The sequence below is a fragment of the Lindgomyces ingoldianus genome (genome assembly GCF_010093535.1).
Source record: "Lindgomyces ingoldianus strain ATCC 200398 unplaced genomic scaffold BDR25scaffold_7, whole genome shotgun sequence".
Classification (NCBI taxonomy): Eukaryota; Fungi; Ascomycota; class Dothideomycetes; order Pleosporales; family Lindgomycetaceae; genus Lindgomyces; species Lindgomyces ingoldianus.
This window is the reverse complement of record NW_022985168.1, coordinates 457,497-482,868: the sequence shown is the minus strand read 5'-3', so window position 1 is coordinate 482,868 and position 25,372 is coordinate 457,497. Positions and strand designations below refer to the sequence as shown.

The 25,372-nt window shown below is 48.4% G+C and overlaps 10 protein-coding genes across 10 annotated transcripts; 5 read left to right on the top strand and 5 right to left on the bottom strand.

The window, feature by feature from the left end:
* Window positions 1–1,717: 1,717 nt before the first annotated feature.
* Window positions 1,718–4,488, bottom strand: BDR25DRAFT_280869 (uncharacterized protein). Its single transcript, XM_033687850.1, has 5 exons — window positions 3,829–4,488; window positions 3,099–3,780; window positions 2,472–3,026; window positions 2,160–2,425; window positions 1,718–2,099 (listed from the first exon to the last, which is right to left on the bottom strand). The coding sequence occupies exons 1-5, from the start codon at window positions 4,384–4,386 to the stop codon at window positions 1,920–1,922; spliced, it is 2,241 nt and encodes a 746-aa protein (XP_033550964.1). The 5' UTR covers window positions 4,387–4,488; the 3' UTR covers window positions 1,718–1,919.
* A 240-nt stretch (window positions 4,489–4,728) lies between these two features.
* BDR25DRAFT_323177 (uncharacterized protein) lies at window positions 4,729–6,008 on the top strand (the record flags this gene model as incomplete). Its single annotated transcript, XM_033692085.1, has 6 exons — window positions 4,729–4,788; window positions 4,909–4,954; window positions 4,990–5,143; window positions 5,257–5,293; window positions 5,349–5,799; window positions 5,881–6,008. 6 exons carry the CDS (start codon window positions 4,729–4,731, stop codon window positions 6,006–6,008), a joined length of 876 nt encoding a protein of 291 aa, XP_033550963.1.
* On the bottom strand, window positions 5,966–7,969 carry BDR25DRAFT_280867 (uncharacterized protein). The gene is made up of 3 exons (XM_033687849.1): window positions 7,303–7,969; window positions 6,612–7,234; window positions 5,966–6,562 (listed from the first exon to the last, which is right to left on the bottom strand). The coding sequence occupies exons 1-3, from the start codon at window positions 7,909–7,911 to the stop codon at window positions 6,400–6,402; spliced, it is 1,395 nt and encodes a 464-aa protein (XP_033550962.1). The 5' UTR covers window positions 7,912–7,969; the 3' UTR covers window positions 5,966–6,399.
* Window positions 7,970–8,209: 240 nt separating this feature from the next.
* BDR25DRAFT_332305 (two component histidine kinase 1) lies at window positions 8,210–11,386 on the top strand. The gene is made up of 6 exons (XM_033692738.1): window positions 8,210–8,693; window positions 8,749–9,651; window positions 9,716–9,868; window positions 9,919–10,192; window positions 10,249–10,316; window positions 10,369–11,386. The coding sequence occupies exons 1-6, from the start codon at window positions 8,363–8,365 to the stop codon at window positions 11,310–11,312; spliced, it is 2,673 nt and encodes an 890-aa protein (XP_033550961.1). The 5' UTR covers window positions 8,210–8,362; the 3' UTR covers window positions 11,313–11,386.
* Window positions 11,387–11,615: 229 nt separating this feature from the next.
* On the top strand, window positions 11,616–12,557 carry BDR25DRAFT_255758 (3-oxoacyl-reductase). The gene is made up of 2 exons (XM_033686375.1): window positions 11,616–11,751; window positions 11,815–12,557. The coding sequence occupies exons 1-2, from the start codon at window positions 11,693–11,695 to the stop codon at window positions 12,515–12,517; spliced, it is 762 nt and encodes a 253-aa protein (XP_033550960.1). The 5' UTR covers window positions 11,616–11,692; the 3' UTR covers window positions 12,518–12,557.
* A 310-nt stretch (window positions 12,558–12,867) lies between these two features.
* On the bottom strand, window positions 12,868–13,543 carry BDR25DRAFT_311512 (uncharacterized protein; the record flags this gene model as incomplete). The annotated part of the gene is made up of 3 exons (XM_033691242.1): window positions 12,868–12,989; window positions 13,036–13,308; window positions 13,363–13,543. 3 exons carry the CDS (start codon window positions 13,541–13,543, stop codon window positions 12,868–12,870), a joined length of 576 nt encoding a protein of 191 aa, XP_033550959.1.
* An 835-nt stretch (window positions 13,544–14,378) lies between these two features.
* On the bottom strand, window positions 14,379–17,062 carry BDR25DRAFT_280859 (sensor histidine kinase-like protein/response regulator Fos-1; the record flags this gene model as incomplete). Its single annotated transcript, XM_033687848.1, has 3 exons — window positions 14,379–15,946; window positions 15,996–16,180; window positions 16,227–17,062. 3 exons carry the CDS (start codon window positions 17,060–17,062, stop codon window positions 14,757–14,759), a joined length of 2,211 nt encoding a protein of 736 aa, XP_033550958.1. The 3' UTR covers window positions 14,379–14,756.
* A 3,904-nt stretch (window positions 17,063–20,966) lies between these two features.
* Window positions 20,967–22,136, top strand: BDR25DRAFT_385577 (uncharacterized protein; the record flags this gene model as incomplete). Its single annotated transcript, XM_033697947.1, has 2 exons — window positions 20,967–21,149; window positions 21,267–22,136. Coding segments are annotated over 2 exons (1,053 nt in total), but the record flags the coding sequence as incomplete, so codon positions are not given.
* A 155-nt stretch (window positions 22,137–22,291) lies between these two features.
* BDR25DRAFT_301597 (DUF1183-domain-containing protein) lies at window positions 22,292–23,556 on the bottom strand. The gene has a single exon (XM_033689617.1). It carries the CDS (start codon window positions 23,448–23,450, stop codon window positions 22,509–22,511), a length of 942 nt encoding a protein of 313 aa, XP_033550956.1. The 5' UTR covers window positions 23,451–23,556; the 3' UTR covers window positions 22,292–22,508.
* Window positions 23,557–23,728: 172 nt separating this feature from the next.
* On the top strand, window positions 23,729–25,353 carry BDR25DRAFT_280854 (PIG-X-domain-containing protein; the record flags this gene model as incomplete). Its single annotated transcript, XM_033687847.1, has 2 exons — window positions 23,729–23,883; window positions 23,935–25,353. The coding sequence occupies exons 1-2, from the start codon at window positions 23,734–23,736 to the stop codon at window positions 25,351–25,353; spliced, it is 1,569 nt and encodes a 522-aa protein (XP_033550955.1). The 5' UTR covers window positions 23,729–23,733.
* Between the last annotated feature and the right edge of the window lie 19 nt (window positions 25,354–25,372).

Sequence of the window (25,372 nt, the reverse complement as noted above, 5' to 3'; positions counted from 1 at the left end):
TCTTCCCTCGTCTTCGGAGATCTCAACTACAAATCAAACCCCGAGCTCAAAACGGGCGATACTATATGACCCTCATAAGACGCACTTTAGCTTGCCCTGCCCGAGGTTTAATTCGAGTCTCTTCCGCCCAGATGCGTAGCTTCCTTTCACTCATTCTGCAAATCTTAGAAAGGCTCACTGAGTTGTTGATCAATATGACGAGAAGGTCTCAGGGATAATGGATACAATGGATGAAGTGGCGAAGTGGTGGTCGCGCTTGAGGCCGATAGCTAGATCGCGGTAGTTTCAGTGCTAAGATGGTATTGAAGTAGTCACTGGACCATCACTCAGATGAGGGTAACTGGGTGTCTTGTGAGAAGCGACTGATCTCAAGATATATATACAGTATAACGTACGTTACCTAAACTCACAACCATGCATGTGATCGTTGTCCCCAACACCCAATATTTCGCTAAATATGAGGTATCAGCTTTGCTGTATTTGTAAAGTCCAGGGAGCCGCTACCTGGTCCCTCAATACTTGCCATTCAAGCGCAGTTGTTGACGGCTCCAACTGTCTAAACAACACAACTATTGAATATTCGCAAACTCGACAGGTTTAAGGAGTCCTTGATGCAGTCACCTTCTTTTGTCGGGTTATTCAGGGTCTCAAAGTGATGCCATATTGTACATTTAGTTACTGTCACCTTTGCTGCTTTGTTTCTCATCAGTATCAATCAAATTTAGAACCAGACAACCACAGAATCGCATCCTCCAGAAATAAATGACTCCCCGCAAGCATGGCTTTAGAATAAGAAGGACACGGGAATGAGATGCGCTTCGGGTCCCGGGGTTTTCACTCAGTCATCCGTTGTGTGAATAACTGCACATGAAAGTGGAATTCATCCTGCCTCCGTAGTGGAGGTGTGAACCACCAAACTAGAATTTCCAAAGATAGCAGTTGCAAGAGCGATGACAGCTAAGACGAGGGAGCGTCCAGTGCAGCATCCGAGTTCCGTGGTAGGCAAAAGGAAGGATGGAAGAAGCCCCAGGGCTTCCAACAGGGCTTACTGAGGTCCGTACAAAGTGAGCCGTAACGGTCACGTGTTCAGTACGAACGTGTACAGTTTGTGGGCCGCACCGTAAGCTTAATGATACCCTAGGTATGTTACGTAGTACAGATTATATTACCCTTTTAAGAAGCTTAGGGCTCTAACGAGCAATAAGCCTGTAGTGAGTCTTTAGGGGGTTTTCTAGGACTCTAATTTGATAAAAGTTTTGCAAGGACTGGGACAACTTCTTAATGCCTGTTGTGCTAGAGATCCTGTGAAAGCTTGAGGCGCATCTGGCTGTGTCTTCGTGGCTAGTAACTTCTAATCTTTGCTGGATAAAGCTATCCTCAACATGCTCTCAGCCTGCTTCATCATGGAAATGACGGGTTTCGTTTTGTAAGAGTTGGGGTTCATAAAAATGTAGAATGAGTCCCGAATGTTGGCAAGATTGCTTTCTCGTCCATTATTGCCTCCTCGTACGGAGAATTCATGTCAACTACTTTGGTTAGATCTTGCGATTGGAAGCGATGTTGAACATATCGAAAAGCGCACACATTACCGAGGGACTCTGATATCCTAAAGGATGAAATAAAAGCATGAGATTGGACTTCAAATTCACCTGTTGATTGCTTTGACAGTTTCTGGAAACCATTACTCTCGAAAAGCTCCTGGAGAAGCCTACTAAGCATCGGAAGCACCTAAATCGTGATCAAAACCGAAGTTGTGGGCCATGGATACACATTTCCATCTTCTATGGCCACATAAAGATGCGCATTCTTCATAAGCGATCTGAGAGTTGGGGCTCGAGGGAACTGATTTGACAGAGAGATCAAATTCATGTGCACCTAATATTCCAACAAAATATGCACACAAAAGCCGCTAGTTAGATTTAATTGCCGAACGGAAGGAGCGGGAAGTCATTGAGAGACCAAAAATCATCCAACAGCCACTCAGATGTGTCAGGGAATTCAAACGAATCCAGTCTGCCACTCGTAAAAGTATCTGACGAAAAGGTAGAAGTTTCGGGAGCTTCACCTTGCGGAGCTGGGTAACCATTGCTGAGAATTACCTGAAACTCGGTTATAACGCATTCTTGAGTCTAGACAAATGGTCACATGGGAGAGCTGACCTCATTCGCCAAGTATTCGTCACCATGATCCTCCTGCAGGGAGAGAATCTTGTAGAACAGCTTTGAAATCCGGTCTGTGACCTGCATTCGGAGAACAGCTTCATGCTCAGGCTCGAACCTGGTTTGAACAAGACTGGCTGCTGCGCTGAGGTACCAGTACTGATGGCTCCCTCGACCAGGCCGCATGGAACTCTCCTCTTGAAGACGCAAGGCTTTCTCTATGGCATCTTCAAAGACTAACTTGACGATACGCAAGAGAAATTCATCTAGGTATAATTAGTAGCTGATTAAGAAGATGTGTGATGCACTGACTTTGGGTTCCGCAGGCATGATAGGCAATGTGACAGAGCAAAAGTGCGGCGCGATAGTAGTCAGATCTGATACAGCAAAGAGCAAAATTTCCTGAATCCACCAAGTTAGTGTGCCGCTCAATTAGGGTCACAGATGATTCAAGCGCAGTCAATAGTGAAAGTCGGAAGGTAGTCCTTGCTCGAAGTGGGGTTTGTAGAACTCTCGGGGTATGCAAGATGACGAGGAATTGTCGCAAGTGAAGGTCCAAGTGCGTCCAGGCTTGTAGCGATCTAGGATCAGACCATTTCGGGAGTTTTTCAAGGGCATCTTGAACAGCCTGCTCGTATTGAAGGATATCTGGGAAGTCGAGACTGCAGCGCAAGCTGTTTGTCAATTTGCAAAGTTTTATCCTGAGAGCAGCAGTTTGAGTTAAGCAATGCAGGAAGGACGTATCAGTAAAGACAGCCATAGGTAGTGACTCGGGTATCTGTACAATGTCCTTATGAATATCAGAGTCGTTTATATTAGTTGGTGGGGTGCAGTCATAATCGAGGCTCGAAAGGATTGAAGGTGTGCCTAAGAAATTCAATCAGTGATGTTGAGACTACATGAGAGTGAATAGAGAATACGTAAAAGGGTCTCCTATACCTCTGTCTATCGAAGCTTGTATCTCTAGCTCCAAAGTCGTAGCCCAGAGTCTGCGCCGCATCTCCCCTTCGAACACGGAGCACTTATTCCCCAGAACTGAGGGGTCCCTGTGGAATCCGATCGCTTTCATAAATCCCATGTGTGCCTGGACTTCTTGGTAGAATTCCTTCGTCTTTAGGCATGTTGTTTTAATTGCTAGTAGTCGCAGGCATCGGACTTGGAGCGTGGCTAGGGTTCTATGTTTGTTGCTTTGCCGCTTCAACCATGCCTCGCAAGCCTTGATCCATATTATCGCTTTGCTGCGAAAGTTGGAGCCACTGGGGTTGTACTTCGTGCTTTCATGCGTGGAAGTACAAAGAACACATGCTAAAACTGCAAGCAGAACAGCTTCCATATCCGAGTCCGACCCTGGAGGCGAATCCCAAAACGTCTGGAAGTCAGCCCAGAATGTTGGGATGTGAATAATTCGGTAAGTCGTTTCAAACGTATCGAAATACCGCTTGGTCAATAGTTCAACAGTTGTACGGTCTGGCAAAAGGCTGCGAAGGTATGGAACAGTAAGTACTCTGGGAGCGACATTGCTCAACCGAGCTCGCTCCTCTAACGCTTGCATGTCCCCTCGCAGCCGAGCTAGGGTAGAATTTGGGTATACGCTCTTCATGAACGGGCTTAATTGAGGAAACTACATCTATTAGCTTGGATCTGCTACAGTGAATTAAACTGCACGAACATTGAAGACAATGGTCGTAGGACTTGTTGGACCATATGCGAAGGTGCAATAGCCGCGCCCTTTGAACAGACCCGGCAAAGCGACATTTTCCTCGGAACCTGGTATAGGAAGTGGCTGGTTGGTTGCTGATGGTATTCGAAGGGCATGGGTATTAGAGAGCGATGATAATTGTGCTTCTAGAGACGCAATACGTCGCTCTAGCAGCTCGGCGCCATCCCACTTCTCGTTTTGGGACAAGTATTGCTTCCCTTCATTCAATGTTGCATCATCAGGGCTGATTGCAGAGTTGTATCCTCCGGCAGGACGCTCATCCTGATTCAATTGAGTCTGATCAAGCCCATGCCCAGATTTTACGGCTTCTGCGTCCTCTATGAACCACCTGGTTTCTTGTTCTGAACGCCCGTAGGCACAAGCGTTGGAAATCCCGCCATTAATGCATCTATTGCACGGGAGTTCTCGGTCACACTTAAGTTTGCGACGCCGACAATCGTTGCAAGAGAGCACAGCTCTTCGTTTCCGTTTTCGTGCCTTTATCTCCGAGGCGTTTGGAATATCCATTAAGTACCAACCTCGAACGAACGGTGCACTTTGCTAACACCGTGGCGTCGCAGAGAATTCAGAGGTAATAATTAAAATAGAGCGTAGGTCCGAGAGATTTCGTAGTTTGCAGTACTGTCGGACAAGTCTGGGGGCTGCATTCCCATATATCCGAATAATCTTTAGGACGCTAGGTCATGATAGGAAGGCCGAACTCAGACAGCTCGGAGTAGTCGGAGATGTTTTTTCATAGCGCCGAAGGCCTTTCAAAGGTTCAGGAAGCTCGGCGAATTGTAGAAGCGTGGCCCATCATAAGTACAGAATGAGGTCCAGCCTTGCCCATGAAGTTCGGTTAGGAATTGAATGGAGGTTTCAGGGACTCCCACACCTTTAGAAGGAGACAATCTGCCGCGGTTAGAAAAGGTCTATATGCACAACAATCATCGACGTAGTCAGTGGATGTGCTACTCGTAAGACATCCTGGTCTGAACTATCTGAACTATCTGTGTAAAACGGAAAAGCAAGCTGACACCTGCTGCGAAGGTTACTTGGTACGGGCCGTCCGATCCTTCGAATACCCACAACTTAAGTCGAAGGTGCAAATGGTTGTAACCCCTTTTGCAGGCCTAGGTAGATATATGACGCTGCTGTCCGGCCCAATGCTTGCCCCAGCCTTAGATGGCATTGGGGAAGGCTTAAAAATCTCCGTTCCGGAAGTTTTAATGACGCTGTCAATATTTCTCTTTGCTTTTGCTTCTGGGTCAATCGTCCCTGTTCCGTGCTCCGAGGTTTCCGGTTGAAGGCTAGCATGGATCATAGGTGATATGTTGTCATCCTCTAGAACACGCTGTGTTGCTCTGCTCGGAGCAATTGATTGACGATCACTCAAAGGCTGATGGTGGTCCTCGTTGCAAGTACTAAGTTTGAAGTAAGACAAGGCGGAGCCACACTCCTAGAAGCAGTGTCTTGTTAATCTTAAACAGGTGTCTAGCCCCAGTGTGATGGGCTGCTGGAATAAAGAGGAAAGAGGAAAATCGTATGCCGACAGAGGATTTTTGCCTCTTCTAGGACCTAATTTAGGTCTTATTGTAGGCGGTGTGACTGTTCAAGAATTGAGTTTGAGATGGCTTTTTTGGATATTTTCTATCGTCGACCTCATCGTTGTGCTCTTGCTTATTGTTTTTCTCCCTGAATCCAATGCACAAACGATTTTGTCTAGGACAGCGGCCGCATTGCGAAATTTAACTGAAGGCATCTACTACACTAAAGCTGACCCTTTATCCTCAACGTTGGTCGATAAATCCAAAGTCGTATTAACCCGACCCTACCGATTGTTGTCGACTCAGCCGATGATTGAATTGGCATCGCTCTTCTTGGCCCGCGATATTGGACTTCTATACATTGCCCTCTCTATCTTCTCAAGCTTGTGGACTGGTCGGTAACGCAATCTTCCTCCATAAGTTGCCTTCATCATCTCACCATGGTAATTGGGGTACACAATCGCCGCCCATGTAGGCGGCATGGATCGTGTTTGGGCGCGACGAAAGGAGAGGAATGAAGGCCAAACTGTACCGGAGCACCGCGTGCCGCTTACGATTCCGGGCGCACTTCTTATTCCTATTAGTATATTATGGTATTGTTAAGCAGCAGAAACGAAGGCTCATTGGGCCATTCCAGACATCGGTATCGCTGTATTTGGATGTGGACATATTTCGAGTCGGTATGCTGCTCCGGAATGCACTCGCTTTTGTGTTCCTGATTTCACACCAGGACTGTTTTCAGTACTCGGCTGCGGTTGAAGCAATACTTGTTGGCTGGGGTGGTGGCCATTCTTTGCGGAATTCCCTTGCCGTACATATTGTGGAAAAATGGAGGAATATTGAGGAGAAAAAGGAAAGCCTTGAAATGGCAAGTAATACTTGTGCGGGATTACTGATGAGGGCTTGTGATGTGAATACGCTCGGAGCAATAATCGAAGGCGAGTGACGCTCTCTACATATATATGTAGTAAAGCTGCATCAATTTGAAGTCGCCTTACTTTTGAGCAGGGGCGCAGACATCATAGGGAAAGTAACAAAATGGTCCCACGGGGCCATGTTCCTCATGCTCAACATGGCTCCAAAGACCGTATATACCACCCGAACGAATTCCGCCTGGTTGCACACCCTCCAGTTGCCATTGGTCTTGACCAGCGTAACTAAGACTTGTTAGTGTTTTGGCATGCAGAGTACGCAGAGTGTATTCACCTGATGATGAACCTCCAGCGTACCTGCCGTCCACCAGGAACTAGAGAGGCAGATCCTCTAACAAGGATTGACGGCCGCCCGATTGGGCGGCCATTGGAAGATCCAGTGAAATAGATTGTAGGCAGGTCTGCGCAATATGGCATTTTTGTTTGGAGCCTATTGTCGTTCCGTAAGTCCTCAGCATTGCTGAGCTTTAGTTTCAGTCGCATGATGTCGCCACAAGCTTCCTCATATTGCCCCAAGTCCATGGGGTACTCGAGATGATTTGCAAAATTATAGTGAACCAAGGCTCTGTAGTCAAGAAAAGCATAAGTTCCCACAAAAGTGCCAGTAACACCCGCCCAGTCATCCTTAACAAAGGGATCCGAAGGCAGGGAGAAAGGGATGCTGTGCCTGAATCCGTGTGGGGTCTGCAGACCGGCAGGGCATGTAGTGTCGAAGATGCGGAGCATAAGTGATGTGATTGCCTCCAGGACCTGCCAATTAACTGCGCCGCTTTTGTCATTTTTGAAGGGGCCGTAATCAGCATCTGCGCCTGTAATCGACCAATCGTACACTAGAGCCCTTGCCGACGATTTCGCCCGAGTTGAGTCATCCTCCCTTTTTGTGGACCCATAGAAAATCTAATTCAGAGGTTAACGTGGAGGCTTCTGATTGACAACACCTGTGAATGGAACAGGGTGAAGCTTACGTGAAAGCGACTTGCCCAATCAGGAACAAGAGATCTCCGCCCCAGCATTGATCGAGTGAGTGGACGATTCGAGTCAGTCATGAATTCAAGAGGCAGAGATTGTGAATCAATATCTCTATGATAATCGTGGACTATTCTCTCGGGGCGAGGGGCAATTCGGAAGAGATTTTCCAGGAAGTCAACATTGAGGGAAATCCGGGCCTTCGAACCAATTACGTTGGAATAAGAGGCCGATTCAAGGATGTCCAGAAATGTGGTGATTATGTCTTCAGGATTTGACAAAGCGACGGCGTCACCATCACAGACTGCGTTGAGAGCGGTGCACCTCCGGTGGACTTCGTGGAACCAATCCCACTCAGACTCGCGAGTGCGATTCGCAGCTCGAGCAGTGGGCTGAAGGAGTTCCCAGGCTCCTTTTGGATTGTCGAAGACATGAAGAAATGCGGATTTCCAGAGGACTTGATTCCCAGGATGGATGAAGGCGTTTGCCGAACGACAGGTCTGCCCGAAACGGGTGAGGTCGCAAGGGTTGAGGAACGACAGAACAAGCTCCAGGAGCTCGGGTGTCAGCTCCAAAAGCCTGCTGGGCGCCGTCAAGAGAGGCGACATGATGAATTTGGGGATGGACCTGGTGTGACCTTGAAGAGTGGGAAGGGGTGAGTTGTTGAAGCTGAGGGAGGAGACTAGTGGTCGGAGCAAGCCCCACCAATCCATAGATATCGCCGGTTACGTCCGGGACCCATTCACGCCCGCGACAAGGGTAACGGAGATCCTCCGAAAGGGTGCAGCCTAAGAAAACGGCCTTCCAGGGCCTCGTGATATTGCCATCCGAGCGCCAAATGGTGCCTTTAAGTGGCGTGCGACGACCATCCTCGAGGGCCAAGCGGCCAGGGCCATGGCCTAGATATGTACTCGTAGCGGCTCATGCAGGGAGGGAGCAGGGATGAGTTGTCAACGTCTATGGCATATGACGTCAGTCTTTCTCCCATACTCGCCAAAATAGTAGCTTTCAACAACTTCTTCAGCAAGCAATGTGCGACCAGCGCTCTTTCACAGAGCCATGGAGAATCTCGACAAACTCACGGCCGCTGGTCTACCTATCTTTGACCTCAATCTAGAGTACCTTGAGCGTACTGATTGGTCCCAAACACCACTTGGACCGCGGGACTCATGGCCATTAGCCCTCAGAAGTCTCGTGTTTTCATGTATCCTCCCCATCCCTCACTGCACCGCCATATTCTGGGGGAATGATCTCGCAATCATACATAATCTAGCTTGGGGCAAAGTCACCCGAAACTTTGGTGGCCAAGGAGCGCGAGCGCACGATAGCTACTCTGGAGAGGCCCTCAGTGCCCTCAATGCTGCAGTCCGTGGCCGCACGGTCAAGGTAGGTAAGCTTACTTGCTCTATCCTAATCTTCTCCAGATTAATCTAATGCTCTTCCAGCGTGCAAGTTCTTCCTCAGGGACACCCCAGAGTGTGGGGCGGACTCAGTAATTCTGTTGAGCACAATACTAGATGACAATGGCGTCCGCCAGGGAGCATATGCACAGATATTGCACTCGCCAACTGTGGAGAGATATCTGCCAATGGCTGGGTTAGATAAGATGCATCGTGAGCATCCTGCGCGGCAAACGAAGCAAGAGGGCGCCCAGCAGACACATGGGGAACCACAAGCCGATTCCAAACAGACAAAGCTGTTTTCATTGTTTGCAGAGCTAGTGCCAAACGGGCTGGCAATTCTCGACAGCGGCGCCGAGGCTGTCTTCGTGAACGATGGTTTCTTTAAGCTCACGACGAATCGATCTTCGAAAGAGTTCCGCGCTTGGCCAGAAAGCATTGACCCAAGAGATTATGAGTGGGTCATGGATGCGTATCGTAGAGCTTTTTCCTCCCGCCAAGAATTGAGGGTCGAGTTTAGATGTACTGGCAACTCTTCGATTGATGATGAGGAGTGGAGGCTCTTCCTGCTAAAACCATTGAATGAGGATCCCGAAGCCGGCTTTATCTGCGCAGTGGTGGACATTACGGAAATCAAACGTGCTCAAATTACCCAGGAGAGGACTGCTATCGAAGCCCAAGAACGAAAAGAACAGCAGGAACGCTTCATCGACATGGTGTCCCACGAAATTCGAAATCCCCTTAGTGCCGTATTACATCTAGCTGAAGAGGTTAAAGATATAGCAAGAGATATTAGGGCCAATCGTGACGATGTCTCCGACAAAGTCGCGGATATTCTGGACGCTGCGGATACGATACTTCTCTGTGTCTCACACCAAAATGTTCTAGTTGATGACATACTATCTTTCTCGAAGCTTGACTCTATGATGCTCACTCTGGTGCCAAGAGGCAAGTTCCTTATCCTCCAACTGTAATTTCCAGCTTTACAGGCAGCAGTCTAACTCTTCCTTAGAAATTCGTCCTAAGTGGGATTTCTCCAAGGCGCTCAAGGTGTTCCATTCCGAATTCAAGGCAAAGAATATCAAGTTTCATTATGCCATGGACGTGTCCTATGATGGGTATAAAGTCGACCATGTCGTTGCCGACCTGAACAGAATGCAGCAAGGTAGATTCATATCCTTACTTGATTTTTGATTTTTTGTTAACATCACCTAGTTCTCGTAAATTTGATCACAAATGCAATAAAGTTCACGGCAAAGAAGGACGGTGAGCGGAACATCACAGTTTCCATGGGAGCATCGATAGAGCGACCATCATCTTACCCCCCCAATGTTATATTCTTCAGCGAAGATGAGAATGTCTTTCGTATAGACTCAACAATGACAGCTGAATGGGGATATGGACCGACGTTTTATCTCATGATAGCTGTGAAAGACACGGGCATTGGCATAAGTGCCGAGGGTCAGGCGAAACTGTTCGAACGGTTTAGGTATACACCAACCGCCAGGGTGATCTTTAGATACAGGCTAATATTCTCAATTCCAGACAAGCTACGCCCAAGACTCAGGAGAAATATGGTGGATCTGGACTAGGTCTATTCATATCGCGCAAATGTGAGTATCAGTTCTGTTTAACTACATAAAGTGACTGACAGTGGTCTATTAGTATGTCAATTACATGGTGGAGACATCGGAGTGAGCTCCAAAGAGGGTGAAGGCTCTACATTTGGTTTCTTCTTCAAGGTCCGCCGCTCCAATGGAACAAGAGAAAGTGGAAGGCCACCATTCGGCAGCAGGACCAGCTCGGAAGCCTCAAACATGCCCATGCAATCACCAAGACCGTCTTATAGTCGCTCAAATTCTGTTTTGGTGGGGATCAAGGAGAGTCCGAATGAACGACCGAAGCTCAGGAACATGGCAACTCTGTCAAGCCACCGTGGTATTGACACAGATGAAGTAGATAATTCTCTGAAAGACCCACCGACAGAATATCGGGGAGAAGCCCATCCACAAGCAAGCGAAGCTGAGCGATATCGCGAGAACCAGCCTATCGCGGAGAATATCAAAACGAAAGGTTCGTCAACTACAAGCGCGATCGAGAACAAGCTTCCAGATCTCGAGGAGGGAGAAACAAAGCGACAAGCACGGGGCGCAGAAATCATTGGAAGGATTCAGAACAATCACTCATCCGATAGCCACCCTGTTCTTCTCCTTGTCGAGGACAACCTCATAAATCAAAAAGTCTTGCGGCGTCAACTGCAATTCCGCGGATTCGAGGTTTTCGTTGCGAACAACGGACAGGAAGCCATCAATGCCGTTGAAACGAGAGGGAAGGCTGTCTCGGACAAAGAAACGGCTCACAATTACTTTGACTGCATACTTATGGACCAAGAGATGCCAATTAAAGACGGTAATACAGCTACCATTGAGATTCGAGAGCTCCAGGAAAAGGCCAATGCGGGAAGAAGTCTGATACTCGGAGTGTCAGCGAACGTACGGGAGGGACAGATGAAGTCAATGATGGATGCTGGGATGGATGCAATCATAAGTAAACCTTTCAAGGTGGATGACTTGGTGGCCAAGATCAGGAAGCTTCTACCAGCTGGATAAGTGCCTTGGACTGGCTGAGGTATTGCATGGTGTTTCTGTTTGACAGATGAGAAGGCAGACGATGACATGGCGACCGATAAACAAACCATCAGTTTTGTAATACTTATGTATATAATAGACCAATACTCACTTCTAAAGTTCCAAAGCTGTCGAGAAAATTCAACTCAACGTGCTTCGACTGTGCTGCATACTGATTCAGGCTATCATGATAAATAACCATAGCACGACTCGCGTGGAAACATCCCACTTCAACCCCACTTCTCCACTTCGTACAACTATACCTTTCAAGCCCTTTACGTGCAAACATTTTTCACAAACTCAATTGCCTTACAAAAGCCCTAATTCCCTTAATTCCACATATCAAGATCAATCCCATCCAAATGGCCCTCGAATTCCAAGACAAAGTCGTCCTCATAACCGGCGCTGGCAGCGGAATTGGGTGCGGTAATCCTCTCCCCCAAACTTGCACACCTTTATAGCCTAACACTCTCTGGCTCTCCAGCCGCGCAACAACAATCAAAATGGCCTCGCTGGGTGCCTCCCTCGCCCTCTGCGACATAAACTACGACAGCCTCTCAAACGTCTCGAAATCCTGTCCTTCAGTGCCCAAACACCTCGACGACGTCGACGTCTCCTCCTCGCAAGAAGTCTCTAAATTCGTATCCTCGACTATTGACAAATTCGGCAAAATCGACCATGTGTTCAATTGCGCCGGCGTCAATCCTACATCTTATCCGCTGGAGGATACGACAGAGGAGTACTGGGATAAACTCGTTAATACGAATTTAAAGGGCGTGTATAATGTCACGAAAGCGTGTATTCCATATTTGAAAGATGGTGCAAGTTTTGTGAATGTGTCGTCTATCTCTGGAATCCGTGGGTCGGCGCAACAGGCGATTTATTGTGCCACCAAATTCGCGGTAATTGGTTTTTCGAAATGTATGGCGCTGGAGTTGGGGCCTAAGGGGATTAGGACGAATATTGTGGCACCGGGGTATATTGATACGCCGACAAATGCGGGAATTGTCAAGGGTGGGGAGGCGGTGGAGAGGATGAAGAATGGGAATGCATTGGGGCGGTTGGGAACTCCGGAAGAGGTAGCGGATGTGGTGGCTTTTTTGTTCGGGGAAGCAAGTAGGTATATGAATGGCGCTGTTGTGGAGATTGATGGGGGTATAAAGATGAGTAGTACGACGAGTAAGTAGGCGCAAAGTCAAGAGATGGAAAGGAAGGGTTCTTTGTGAGACAGGAATGCAGATCAGTATTGAAAGAGGTGAGGTTTTGAAAGCTATTACATATTGAGCTTCGTCCTCATCCAGGTCACAGAAACACCCCTCCCCAGAGGGCCCGTCACAAGTTGCTCTAGTTTGATCAACTGCTACGATCCATTCCCGTCAGGCTCTGTCGAGAATTGTTACTAGGTATTAAATGAATGCTCCTTTTAATCAAGTCTGCGATCTTCTCCTGCGAGTACCGCTTTGAGAACAGCTTGTTCCCGTCAATTTGTTCATACATGACCGTCCGCAGATTAATATTACAGAATCCAGAGACACTTTCAGCATCTCTGCAACTTCAGGCTGGCGAATGCTTGATTCTTATCGGCCTTGTTCCGCTGTAGAACGAATAGATGGTCATGGATGGGAGTTATACTAGCGATGGCTTTCGGTAATACTGCAACTATGTAGGGTGTATTTATGAGGCTAATAATGTGAGAAGATCTCACCACGAGAATGCCCCTCAAGGTCTTCATTGAATACCACTTCCATGAATTGACGGCGAGTTGAGAGCTTCTCTAACAAGCGCTTGTAGTTAACGAGGTTCCACACCGGTGAGATCTTAGAGAAATATTTCGAGACTGTACGCCAGAAGGCAACTCCTGAAACGGCAGGAACAATAGGTAGGACATTCCGGGCATGATTTATGCGGAAGAACTTCATTGTGATTTCGATACTCTCTGCGTGCGTCGCCTTGCAACCAAGTGGCAAGAAAACGAAGACTAACGAGAAAAGCATACAAGGGGAATTTATAGAAATGGCCATACAGTACGTACATTTTGAGTTCAGCTCCGCAGAATTGTGCTGAGAGGTCACCAAGAGAGTCTCGATGTCGTGATATTGAAGATTTTGAAGTGTAAGCTTTGTAAGCTTATCAGCACTCGCATACTTTTCGCCGGATATCCAAAGACATTCGTTAAAACAACGGGGAAGGCCAGTGAAGGGAAACAAGTTCATCATACGTGAAATGTCGTCATCCTCACCTACATGCTCTAGATTTGCAATTCTCTCTTAAGGCATACGGATCCCGTTAATGGCTCTGCTGATTGCTCCTGATAATTGTGTACAAATGCCTGTTCGAGAGTTAGACAACTTGCTTTTCATATATTAACTTCGGAGATATCGAGTCGCTGCACCACTTTTCTGGTTTGCCGATGCCATTATATGCCCAGCACCCGGACAGTGTCTTCAGAGAGAGGATTCTAGTATACCAAGGGCGAAGCCGCCGGTGAGTGGCTACTATTGCCGAGAAAGCATCTCGATCATGCTTGATAGTTCTTAATGTTTCTCTTGTCAACCCTTTATGATCTCGAATACCGACAACAATGTAAAGCCTTCATCGTCTGAGTATGCACGTGCGCAGACTTGAACGAGCCGCCTGCCTTTTTGTTGGTACGGAATTCTATCTGGCTGCGAGAGGTCGATGTCTAGCCCTCCATTGAAGCTTGTGGCGGCGAGGAGGATCTACTCCAGCTAGAGATTCTAGTATTACCATTGCGAAGTAGGCCAAGGGGGCTGTTGTGGAGTCGGAAATCAGTGGATAGAAGGAGAGAGAGAAATAGAAATAAGCTTTTCGAGCGGAGATGGCCTGAAGAGGTTCACACCCATCGCTTAGCCGTGGCTTTTCTTGCAAGCAACCAGAATCTGGGTCTGTCGTCCCCTCAGTAGTTAAGCAAACCATTACAGAAGATACCAATTCATGACAGGCGAATTGGGGGCAGGGAAAGCAACAACATATAATTCATCCACCCTTGGCCAAGACTAACCCGAACAAACCAAAAACTGCCTCAAACAGCAATTAGCATCTTTGGATTTAAAGGCCTAGAGTCCAGCTAAGTGATAGTAACCACCCTTCCTTTCTAACGATTCAATATGTTAAACTCTACGTCTAATAAAAGAGTCGAACTAAACACGACCGGGGGTATTTGTGTATCCTGGTATCATCCCTTTCCAAAATGTCCTTGCCAAAACGCCCGCTCTCCAAATTTACGCAAGAATGATGCTTAAACTAGAAGCCTCTTTCTGAGAAATCGTGATCACTAAATACCAGAGGGAAGGATTACAGAGTGGCACGTTAATTCGGTCGGCTGTGGCTTCAAGACTCTAAAATGAGATATTAACCCTCGGTAGAGCCTACTACAGGTCGCACGTTTTGTGCCGTCATTAATGTCTACTCGGTGGGGTTGAGAGCAGTGGATGGCTCTGTTAGATCAATTCCGCTCAAGGAAAGCGCAAGAGGCGCCGGCCATTGATCTGGTCCATGATGCTTCAAACAATTCAATAAGGCCTTGACCAGGAGATTTCGATCCACGGGCTTTGAGATGTAGTCATTCATTCCCTTTGCGATATACAATTCGGCCTGGCCTTTGAGTGCATTGGCAGTCATTGCAACGATTGGAGTCCAGACGCCAGCGTTTCGGATCTCCCTGGTAGCGCCAACTCCATCAAGAATTGGCATATTGATATCCATCAGGATAACATCATAAGGGGGCGGAAGCTTTGCCGCCATGTTAACAGCTTCTCTTCCATCAGCGGCGAGATCGATGTTATCAAATCCCAGGCCGGCTAGCATTTTGAGCATGACCTTTTGGTTGATCTGATTGTCTTCTGCTAGTAGGACTCTTCTCTTAACGGCTGCTAGTTTCATGTCCTCTAATGGAGAGTTCGATGAGTTGATAGCCGTGACTTCGTAATTGCCTTGCGAGACACTGATATGCTTGAGTTTGACTTTTTTTAATCTCGCGGTAAACCAAAAGATGCTTCCCCGATGGTCAGCATTTGGGCGGAAGCCGATATTTCCACCCATAAGCTCCGCAAAGCCTTTGCAAATCGATAGTCCCAAGCCAGTTCCTTTGTATCGTTTTGTCGCTGAGTTGTCGAATTGTGTAAACGGTATGAAGAGAGAACCGAGGGATCCATCTAGCACGCCGATCCCAGTGTCGATGACCTCTGTGAGTATTAGATAAGAATCTTCATTTTCTTCTTGCAAATTTGCATTTACGCGAACATATCCTTCGTCGGTGAATTTCGTAGCGTTTGACATCAAATTTTGCACGATCTGGCGATATCGAAGACTGTCACCTTCCGCTGCTTTAGGAAGTTTGGGATCAAGTTTAATCTCAAGCCTAATTGTCGGAGGCTCGCTCTTCTGGTAACTTCGGAACACCGATTGGATAATATCAGATACGCTGATGATGTCAGAACTGATTGAAAAACATCCGCTAGCTAGTTTCGAATAGTCGAGGATGTCATTAATAACCTGAAGCAATACACTACCAGACTCTTCAATGATTCGTGCTAGGTCGAGTTGATTAGGGTCCAGAGAGGTGTCCAAGAGCAGGGTCAGAGCTGATAACATGCCTAGGAATCATGAATGTCTGTGGTAGACGTCGTGGGGCTTGGATTTTACCGTGCATAGGAGTACGAATTTCATGACTCATGTTAGCCAGAAATTCAGACTTTAATTTAGAAGCTTCCTCATACGCAGTGATGAGGCGGGCTTCAGCTGCCCTTCGCTCTGTCAGATCGCGAGTGACCTTGCCGAACCCAATGAGGGTCCCCTCCCGATACACGGGGGTGATGACAACGTTTGCCCTATAAAGTCAATACAGGTCAGGAGAAGGGCTCAGGGCGAAAATACCAGAACCTGGTACCATCTTTGCGGTAGCGCCAACCTTCATCTTCCACCCGGCCATCGCGCAGAGCTGTCTCTAGCTCCATTGCGGGCTTGCCGTTATCGCAGTCTTCTTGGCTATAAAAGCTAGAAAAGTGCTTTCCAACAATTTCCTCTTTCGCGTAGCCTTTAAACGTCTGAGCTCCTTGATTCCAGGTGGCGACGTTGCCGTGAGGATCAAGCATGAATATGGCATAGTCCTTGACAGTTTCAACCAGGATGCGGAATGTCTCATTAATCGAGACGCGCTCTTCGAGATCTAGATACCTCTGATGCTCTGCGGTGGTGTCCTTGAGTTCCATTTGAACGTAGCGCAACTGATCATGGCGGTAGATGGGCACTGCCCGGATGGTCCAGATAGTCTTTCCGTCGGGCTGGACGTCCTCGACCTCGTATGGTTTCTTGAGTTCCTGGGCGGACCGAATAGCCTCGCGAGCCGAGCCGAGTGAAGGAATAATCACCCTTTGGCCAAAGAGATCATCGGTATGCAGACCGACAACCTGCTCGCGCCGGCAACCGCCAGAGACTTCTAGGAAGCTGTCTGATACTTGGCAAACAACAAGAGACGAATCGAGCCAGAGGGAAGGAACGAGTGTGCGACAGAATATATCATGTGCAAAGCTGTCCTCCAGCTTGACGCCGTATTTAGCTGACTGTAACGAATGCAGCGGCTGCAACAGCTGCGACAGCTGGGAAGAAGATGGTTGGCCGTCACTAGGGGTTGTGTTAAGGGAGAGTAGAGGAGATGGGCATGTGGGTGTGTGTGCTTGCTGTGGAGGTTGAGTGCGGCCCAGCGAGGCCATTCTGACGGGCCGAAGCACAAGGCGTCTGTCCAGGAAACGGGAAACTAAGCTTTCTGATAAGTCGACGGGAGCAGCGGCGGGGGAGAATAGAAAGTGGGCTGATTCTTCAGTGAGGCAAGAGCCCCTGGCAGGTAATGGAAGCACAGTGCCCCATATGGCCAGAACATAAGAGACTGTGCAGGAAGGCGCTAACCCTGAAAGAGGCCAGCCCGCATAGGCAGGGGCTAGGGCAGGGGCGCTTGGGCGTGTGCTGTGGAACGCCTTCCCGAACCACCCACAGGAAGACCCGATGCTGTGGTTCGCTTCGCTATCGATATCAATAGCCCCCACACGACATCATCTTCATGTCACCATGGCCATCTTCGCTTACGGGAACAGTGCGTCCGATCGGCTCTCAGACATTCACTGTCCATCGTCGCCATGTGAAGGGGATTGATGTCCGCGCTTTGGCCGCCGTGGCCATCTATCTCCCCGCCGAGCTCTGCTCAGTACCAGGCCGCATGGCATTTGCCTCATGTAGCACAGCCACGGCTTTTTCCGTCGATTCGAAATTCACGATCAGGTACCCTCGCTGGGGATTCGTGCTTGAGCTGCCAGTGGCCATGTCAATCAGCTGGTTCTCTTTGCTTGAACGCTTGTTCTGCTTCCCGATTAAACTTCCGCCGTCTGAGGAATCCTCCGTCAATTCACTAGAGGGATTTTGTTATGGGGAAATATATCACTAGAGCATGCTTAACTACTGCTTGAAGCAAAACCTCTCCATCTAGACCACGAGTAGTAAGGGGGGAACCTAAATTTTCATGTACAATCCTACACCGCCCTTCTCATTTCGCGATCTCCCATGGTGGCTCTCCCCTATTAAAATCAAAAGTAAACACGCTAAACCCCATCCATCCTCCATAGCCTACAATAGTTCTTGAGTCAACTAGCGGGCAGCCCCATTTCCCAAAATCTCAAGGCCACCCGATTGCTCGATGTTGGACCGTATCCATTCGACATCTCCCTGTCGAGGTTCCGAAATTTTCGCTCCCAAAATCGTGCGGCAAACCTGGGTCTTCGGTAAAGTCTCGAGGGTAACACATTTTCAGCTTTGGAACTGTCGTATGGACAAATCGATTTCGAAACGTTGCTCAATACACTTCAGAGGCTTGGGGGCTTCACTACAATCGCGGGGACCAAGGCGACCTGATCCCTCACCGATAGTCTCTTAAGCGACATGGGGTAATATATGAAAGGTTGTGGCTAATGTCCATCCTGCAAGACAGCGACATCCCTGCCAGCCAAATCCTGCTAGTGTCTCTTCGTCCATTCGAAAAGTCCACATGTCTTAGACTAAACGTGTTGCCGCATACTGAGCCAGCAATATGCCACACGTGATGCTGCACCAATACAACGCACTAGTCACCTATTAGGACTGGCTCCTCTATGCACACTATGAAGTCACCTCGTAGCGTTCTCGAGCTCCTCAAGCCGAACCTCTCGCTCCATTCACCTAGTTTGACTCTCACCACTTAGACCGCTTATCCTTAGCCCCTACCTACCTTTTGCGATACAAAACCTACCACCGGCACTCACACCTCCAGATTGAGTATGACAACGTTATGCCTGTATAGGGTAAAATATCTGCTGAATATCAAATGACACATTTGACCGGCCTTAACGTTAATCAAAGCCCTCCAATCTCGGTCTTTGCGAAAGATTTCTAGATCTGACTGGTCTATAGACAAGGTTTTCATTTAGGAATCTGACTACCAATTAATCCTTTACTTCGTAAGTCTCGATTTAACAATCTACAAAAAATTTCAGTCATACGTTCCAACCGTGGATAGAGTTGCTAGCCTTGTCGCTACCACGGACAAACAAATAGACTCATGCCTCTACCCGTATGTGCGGAGTCACCACAATGGTAACACTCTGCTTCACATCTTAGGGCATCTCTACGAATACAATCGAGGAAATTACACTGAATTGAAAACTTGAGATGTTTGAATTAATGATTGGGGTATTTTTGGCCTGATATATTTACACTGGGTTTTTCTTTCGCGAGGTCGTCCTCACGGTGAATGGGTAAGGCGAGGACGCGATTATCTAGCACCAGCCTCAATCAGTCTCTCATATCCAGTCTACGGAGTTTCCAAATATTTCAATAAAGGCTCAGGGAGGCGTCAAGAAGGAAGATTGGTCACTCCGGCATCGAACGTTCACTAATCCCTAGTATCGCTCATCTAGCCCAAGATCACACGTCTCGGTCTCGGACACACCCGACCTCTCCATCCCTTGAGTACGAAGAATGTGACTCGAGAACTGGTACTCCATATGCGAGCAAGCTAGAATATTACGTTGCTTTTCACCAGGATTCAAAGGCTATATTCCTCATTGTGCGGGGAAAATGGAACGGGATCTGTTCCTCTGTAAAATATTCTAAGTGTAGTTAGCTCAAGCTTCTACATTTTACAATATCGGCAGCTACAATAGATCAGCAAACAACTAAGCCGCTGAGCCCAAAAAATCATTTCGCATCTAGCACTAGAATTAGATCGTGCAATGTAATTGATCACTCCTGTTCGTATTTTTGCGGATCTCCTTTCTTCGAAGAGGAGGAGGCAAGATTTCCTTAGCTTTCACTTATGAGGGCGAGTTCAACCTATTGTAGGAGCGCTCTTCGCATTATGTAAACCCGTCAAGGTTAGTAAGTCATGACCCACCATAGCCATTTACAGTCTTTTCCCTTTATCTCGCCCTAACTCTTACTCGTCCACTTCCTTCTAATTGAGAACAACGGCGGATTTTCCAACTTCCCCTCACGTCTCCCCAAGTCTCCTCAGTTCTATCCAATTCTCTATTACTTCTACACTCCACTCTGAACTACCACTTCAACCTTCTCTCCTCACTCAACCGCAAGATCGACTTTTCTCTCACTATTGTGGTCAACCTGTCCTAAGCTCCTCAAGCTCCCGAGGAATCTCTACCTACTTCACCAGTATTTCATAGAAATAACTCTTCGTCGGGCTCAGATTTCCATTGGCTCAGATTTCCATTGGCTCAGATTTCCATTGGCTCAGATTTCCATTTCGACACGAAGACTCTCATATTTTGGTTAGCATTGAATTCTAACTTCCCCAACGCTGATCTTACATACCCATCTAGCAATCATGCCAAAACGGTGTCTCTCCGGAACAGCGCCCAAGTCGCACAAACGGCAGGAAAGAAGCCGTTCTTCTAACTCTCCAAATCTGTCTCGCGCTGAAAATTTCTCTAAGGGACAGAGCAGTGCTTACTCGGACGTCACAGTTGAGGCCAGAGAAGACTCCGACATCAGATCTAAGTCTTTCACTTTAAAGCCTGTGCCAACTTCATCCCCGACAGGAAGCACATCTACAGCTTCTAGCCCGGAAGAGTCGTCTACCGAGTTTTATTCTGCTAGGTGTCGGTCTCATGCTACTTTAGCTTCACTATCACCATCAAAGACATCGGCAGTTCTACTGGGTAATCGGACCTTAGAATCGGATCCTAAGGCTATTGACGATGGTAAAGCTGTCACCAATGAGAATAGCATGGAAACTGCAGATTCTACCGGTGGAATCGCGGACTCGGACAGGAACATGACAGGCTTGGTGTCTCCAGAAATACGGGCTCCCAGTGCTGACGAGATGGTAAGTTCTTTTATTGATTGCAAGCCATATACTACTTATCTAAGACCATTTTCAAGCAAGGCAGAACTCTTAGAAATCAAGAGGATGTAGCAAAGTCTCTTGCGCCTTTCGTTAGAGCAGACGAATTCCCAGTCTTTCGTTCTGGTGATGTTGTCATCACTCTGGACCACGACACCAACTTCAAGACCTTCCGGCTCAACAGCTCAGTCCTGAAACGCCATTCTTCTTGGTTTGCCGATAGTTTACGAGAAATCGATCCCGAAGATGCAAATCAGTCTTGGCACTCCTATACACTTGAGGATGTTGGAGGCGGAGTGCTCAAGCTGGTCCGCCAGCGCACTCGAGGTGAGCATCCAATCTTTTCCTATCCCAATAAAGATGGAGGATCAAATGTTCCTATCAAGACCGAAGACGCAGGAAATGAAGGAGGTGCCGTATGTTGGTCAACTATAGAAGAGCGGGAGCGGGAGCTGGAGAACGGTGGGTGCTTTAATTGTGGACTCATCAATTGTGGGTTCGTGAACGGTGCCTCTATAGCCTCTGGATCCGAGTCCCGCGTTGTTCTCGTTAAGCCACGTTCCAACCCGAGTTGCACGCTCGACACCACTCCGTATACCCAGATCTTCGGGACTTTCTACAACATCCCCCCATCGGTTTCAACGACAGATATTGGTGCGGCTTTAATGCAGTCAGAGGAGCTGGTCAAGGTCGCGATGGATTTGGGATGTTTGCATCTCATCCAACCATACCTGGGTAACGTCTTCGGACAATTCCGACAGAAGCTCTTCGTGGCCATCAAGAGTGACCCGGCGCGATGGATTCAGCTGGCAATGGCTTTAGAGAATACCTCTATATATACGGAATGTTTAATCCATCTGGTTGGAGCCCATCCAGGATGGACTTCGCCCACAAGCAAGAAGACACTACCTACCGAACTACAGCAGCTCATTGCCAGGAAATCTGAAGAGTTAGACAGTAAGTGCACCGAACTAGAGCGGGAGCTCCTTCTCGTCACCATCAAAGTTCGCCGAGGACCAGTAACGCCACAAGACGGCCATGTGGAAACCTGGATGCTGGTGCAGATGTTCCGTGACGCGTTGGCTACCCAACTGCTCTCCATGCGTACACCAAAGCAGATGACATTGAGGCGAGGAGTCGTATACCGTAAGCTGCGCAAGGGTGGATCCGAGTACATGGAGATTGATGAGGTTAGGGGTGTGTGCAGAGGTATCATGCAATCTGACTGGAAAGACTTAGCAGAGGATCTGAAGATACTGAAGGAATATGCCGCGGCGATGGTGGAGGATATGGCTGCAAACGAATTAATGATCGATCCCGATGCCCATGGTATCGGATATCTGACTTGCACAAAGGTGAAGGCTGATGATATGCCCTGGCACCCGGTCCCGTTTGGGAGTTGATCGGTTCGAAGGTTAGTCGCTTTGTTCTGAAACGGCAAGCACGGCTGGCGATGCTGGGCAGTATTGAGAAAATTTGTGTGAAGGGCGACGAGTATGGCTAGCTTACTGACTGATTGCGTGATTTTCAATTTCAATTTCCAATTTTCCATGAGAAGAGCTACCTTTATCATTTTCGGTGATAGAAGGATCCTTTTCGACAGGCGTGCATACTCAGCGTACGAGTAAAGCTTTTATCGAAATTTGCCTCAGACCTCTTGCAATGACGGATGAGAAGAGAAGTAGAAACAACTCTGTGACAGCCAGGCGATCAAAAGCTACAAAAGGCGGTATCGGTATCAAATTTGACCTATACTTTGACCTGAACTCGATGATCTATCTACGTGAGGTAGATCCAAAGCCAGTGCTCTCATACCTAGCTGAAGAATTAGAGCCAGAAGACCCTGATGATCCAGATCTCGAGTTCCCTTCGCCATTGTTCCACCAGCTGCTGCCACCACCGCCACTTCCCCGATTCTGGCTATCCCGGTTTCCTGACCGTCCGGCAGCGTAACCTGCAGCAGCGCCGCCCAATGCTCCGGACCAGAAGCCCGGTCTCCAGCCGTCCGTTGCGCCATAACTCGGGCTCGGCTTGGGAGAGGGTCGCCAATCGTATGGGGGAGGGGGATCCTGAGGACCTCCGTATCCTCCCCCTCCACCACCACCTCCGCCCCAACCCGGTCGATGGTTGGCTCCTCCAACGACCTCGTTTCCTCGTGTCCCGGTGCAGAATGCAGAGTATGCAATCCAGACTGCCACGCCAATGAAGAGTAGCCAGAATATCGCAGCTGCAACCTTCTCTCCTAGTGTGTTTGAGTAATGTCCACCATCGTCTCCATGCCATGGCCGTTTCTTCCCGTACTTCTCTTCTCCCTTGCTCGTGAGCACCAATCTGTACTCCACACCACAGCTACCTTTCAGAATATACGGATCGTTGGGGGAATCGTATCCTTCACAAATCACATCGGTAGAGCCGAGTTTGAATTCCTCGGGAAGAGAGGCGGTGCATGTCCACTGGATATCCTCTTCGTTGTAGTCATATCCCGAGTTCTTGCAGCGCATTACATCGACTTCGTAGAGGCCTTTCGCGGACCCGCCAATGCATTTCAACTGGGGAAGTGCAGGGACGCGCCGATGGGATGTCTCTAGGCCCTTCCGTAACGTGAGGCTCTGCACGTTTGAAAGCTTAATTTTCTGTCCTGATCGGAGAGCTTCTCCGCCACTGAAGAAGGCGGAGGAGGCCAGCAGGACTGGGTAGAGGAACGTGAGATAATGCATGGTGGAGAGTGAATAGGAAATAGTTGAATGAAGTTAGATGGTGCACTTATAGGCCCATAAGTGGCGAGGACTGGGCAAAGGACACGGTGGTGACTGCGAGGTCGTGTCCTAGGCACTCAGCTGTTGTCGCCCGCTATCACACCATTGGTGAAAGCAAGCGGCTTGGCGTTCGTCATGAAGGAATTTTAGCCAGCCAAGGCGCTAGCTCGAATCAAGTTAGAGCCGAACTTGTAACCCAACCGCAGAACTTCGAGCCTTCAAAGCAACCATCCCAATCTCAAGTATGAAGCAGCGAATAACCTACCTCGTTCGGAACCCGGATGAATTTACCCCAGAGCAGTTGGCTGTGAAGCCCAGTTCCATAGCTCTCAGAAAAGTCAACGCAGCAAAAGAACACCGCATTACTTTGGGATTGGAGGAGCTACCTGACGAGGTGAGTAATTGATATCGGTGACTGTAAGACATGATAATTAAATAACAATAGCTCCGAAAAGCCTTCAACCAATGGCATGAACTCCACATAAGATGGGCATCAGAAAGTCCCTACGACGCCATCCCACCGTTCACATCACGTGTATCTCCTGGACTACATGTGTTTTACACGCCTCAAAAAGACCACCCAGATAGCCTCCTTTGCCCTCTGCTAAAAGAGGTATTTGGGAATGGCTTTGTATGTGAGGACCCGAAGGAAACGTTTATAAAGCTGCCAATCCTTTCAGAGCGCTTTTCCATGTCCTCATCTACACAATTCTACACCCGCATTCCAGATCTAGCATCTCTTGTATCCTATTTTCAATCGAAAATCTGTCCGCTATCACCTAATTCCTGTAAAATTTCTGCATCGACTCTTCTTTCAGCATCCTACGTTGATATCGATTATGACGCCATCTCACACACCCTTATCATCAACGCATTCTGGGCCCGCGCACCCAATGAGGAGAATCACTGGACTGAAACTATCTCGCTCCCCGGGAGCCAAGAAACTATTGAAATCGGAATCCTCAACAACGAACCCAACCCCGACCCCGAAGATATTTCATTCTCCGGCTTCCTAACCGTCCTCGGCCAAGATACTCAACCGAAACCAACGCGTTTCCAAACACCCACCCGGCACTACCCGCTCTCTGCATCCAGTCTGGTCTACAAAACTTCCTTCGCACATCCGACGGGCCTCCATCCGACACTCATCCTCACTCTTCCGACCAAGCATCTCGAACCCCCGGACACGACTTGCAGACTGCACGCACACCTCACCCTTCCCCGCACGCTTTTCATTGACAAATACCAATTCAGCGACTCCCTGTTCCTCTCCTCCCACCATATAACCTCTCTACGCTCGATATCAGGGGCCACGGATCTCGAGGCCCCGGATTGGGTTGTTCCTCAATGGGGCTCTGCTGCTTTGTTTGAGCTCGATACTCCTTCTTCAGACCCTGACCCAGACCAAGAGGCAGGCAGAGACTGGAACATCACCATCCCTCTGCATCTCCGCTACTTCCCCCCCTCAAATTCAACCCACACTCCCCTTGCCGTCCCCTGGCCCGTCTTGTTCTGGGCCTGCAGAGCGGAAGAAGGAACAAAAATGTCAGTGAATCCATTTGATCGTATTCATTTGGGTTACGAGGCGCTCTTTGGGCCGAAAACGAGGTTCATGCACATCCCGCCTGCAGCGAGCCGGAACGGGAACGGAAATGGGAGGGGGAGACGGGAAGGCGGAGGAGAGTTGGTGGAGTGGATTGATGTTCCGGTGCTGGATTTGAGGAAGGCGGGGTGGGTAGAGGTGGGGACGGTGGGCGTGGTGTTGGTTAGCTTTTTGGGGTTGTGTTGGGTGCTTTTTGGGAAAGGGGTCGGCGAGGGTGGGGCTGGTGTGAAGAAGGTTGGGAAGGGGAAGAAAAGGCAGTAATAGTGAGGGTGAAATTAGA

Bases quoted from the DNA above. Each gene is read 5' to 3' on its own strand.
- BDR25DRAFT_280869 (XM_033687850.1), bottom strand. From the start codon at position 4,386: ATGGATATTCCAAACGCCTCGGAGATAAAGGCACGAAAACGGAAACGA. The intron at 3,781-3,828 runs GTTCGTGCAGTT...TAATAGATGTAG, and splicing joins CTACGACCATTGTCTTCAAT to TTTCCTCAATTAAGCCCGTT. The intron at 2,100-2,159 runs GTCAGCTCTCCC...ACCGAGTTTCAG, and splicing joins ACGAATACTTGGCGAATGAG to GTAATTCTCAGCAATGGTTA.
- BDR25DRAFT_280867 (XM_033687849.1), bottom strand. From the start codon at position 7,911: ATGTCGCCTCTCTTGACGGCGCCCAGCAGGCTTTTGGAGCTGACACCC. The intron at 7,235-7,302 runs GTAAGCTTCACC...CCTCTGAATTAG, and splicing joins ATTGGGCAAGTCGCTTTCAC to ATTTTCTATGGGTCCACAAA. The intron at 6,563-6,611 runs GTGAATACACTC...AACAAGTCTTAG, and splicing joins CGCTGGAGGTTCATCATCAG to TTACGCTGGTCAAGACCAAT.
- BDR25DRAFT_301597 (XM_033689617.1), bottom strand. From the start codon at position 23,450: ATGCATTATCTCACGTTCCTCTACCCAGTCCTGCTGGCCTCCTCCGCC.
- BDR25DRAFT_332305 (XM_033692738.1), top strand. From the start codon at position 8,363: ATGGAGAATCTCGACAAACTCACGGCCGCTGGTCTACCTATCTTTGAC. The intron at 9,652-9,715 runs GCAAGTTCCTTA...ACTCTTCCTTAG, and splicing joins GCTCACTCTGGTGCCAAGAG to AAATTCGTCCTAAGTGGGAT. The intron at 10,317-10,368 runs GTGAGTATCAGT...GTGGTCTATTAG, and splicing joins TCTATTCATATCGCGCAAAT to TATGTCAATTACATGGTGGA.
- BDR25DRAFT_255758 (XM_033686375.1), top strand. From the start codon at position 11,693: ATGGCCCTCGAATTCCAAGACAAAGTCGTCCTCATAACCGGCGCTGGC. The intron at 11,752-11,814 runs GTGCGGTAATCC...CTGGCTCTCCAG, and splicing joins GGCGCTGGCAGCGGAATTGG to CCGCGCAACAACAATCAAAA.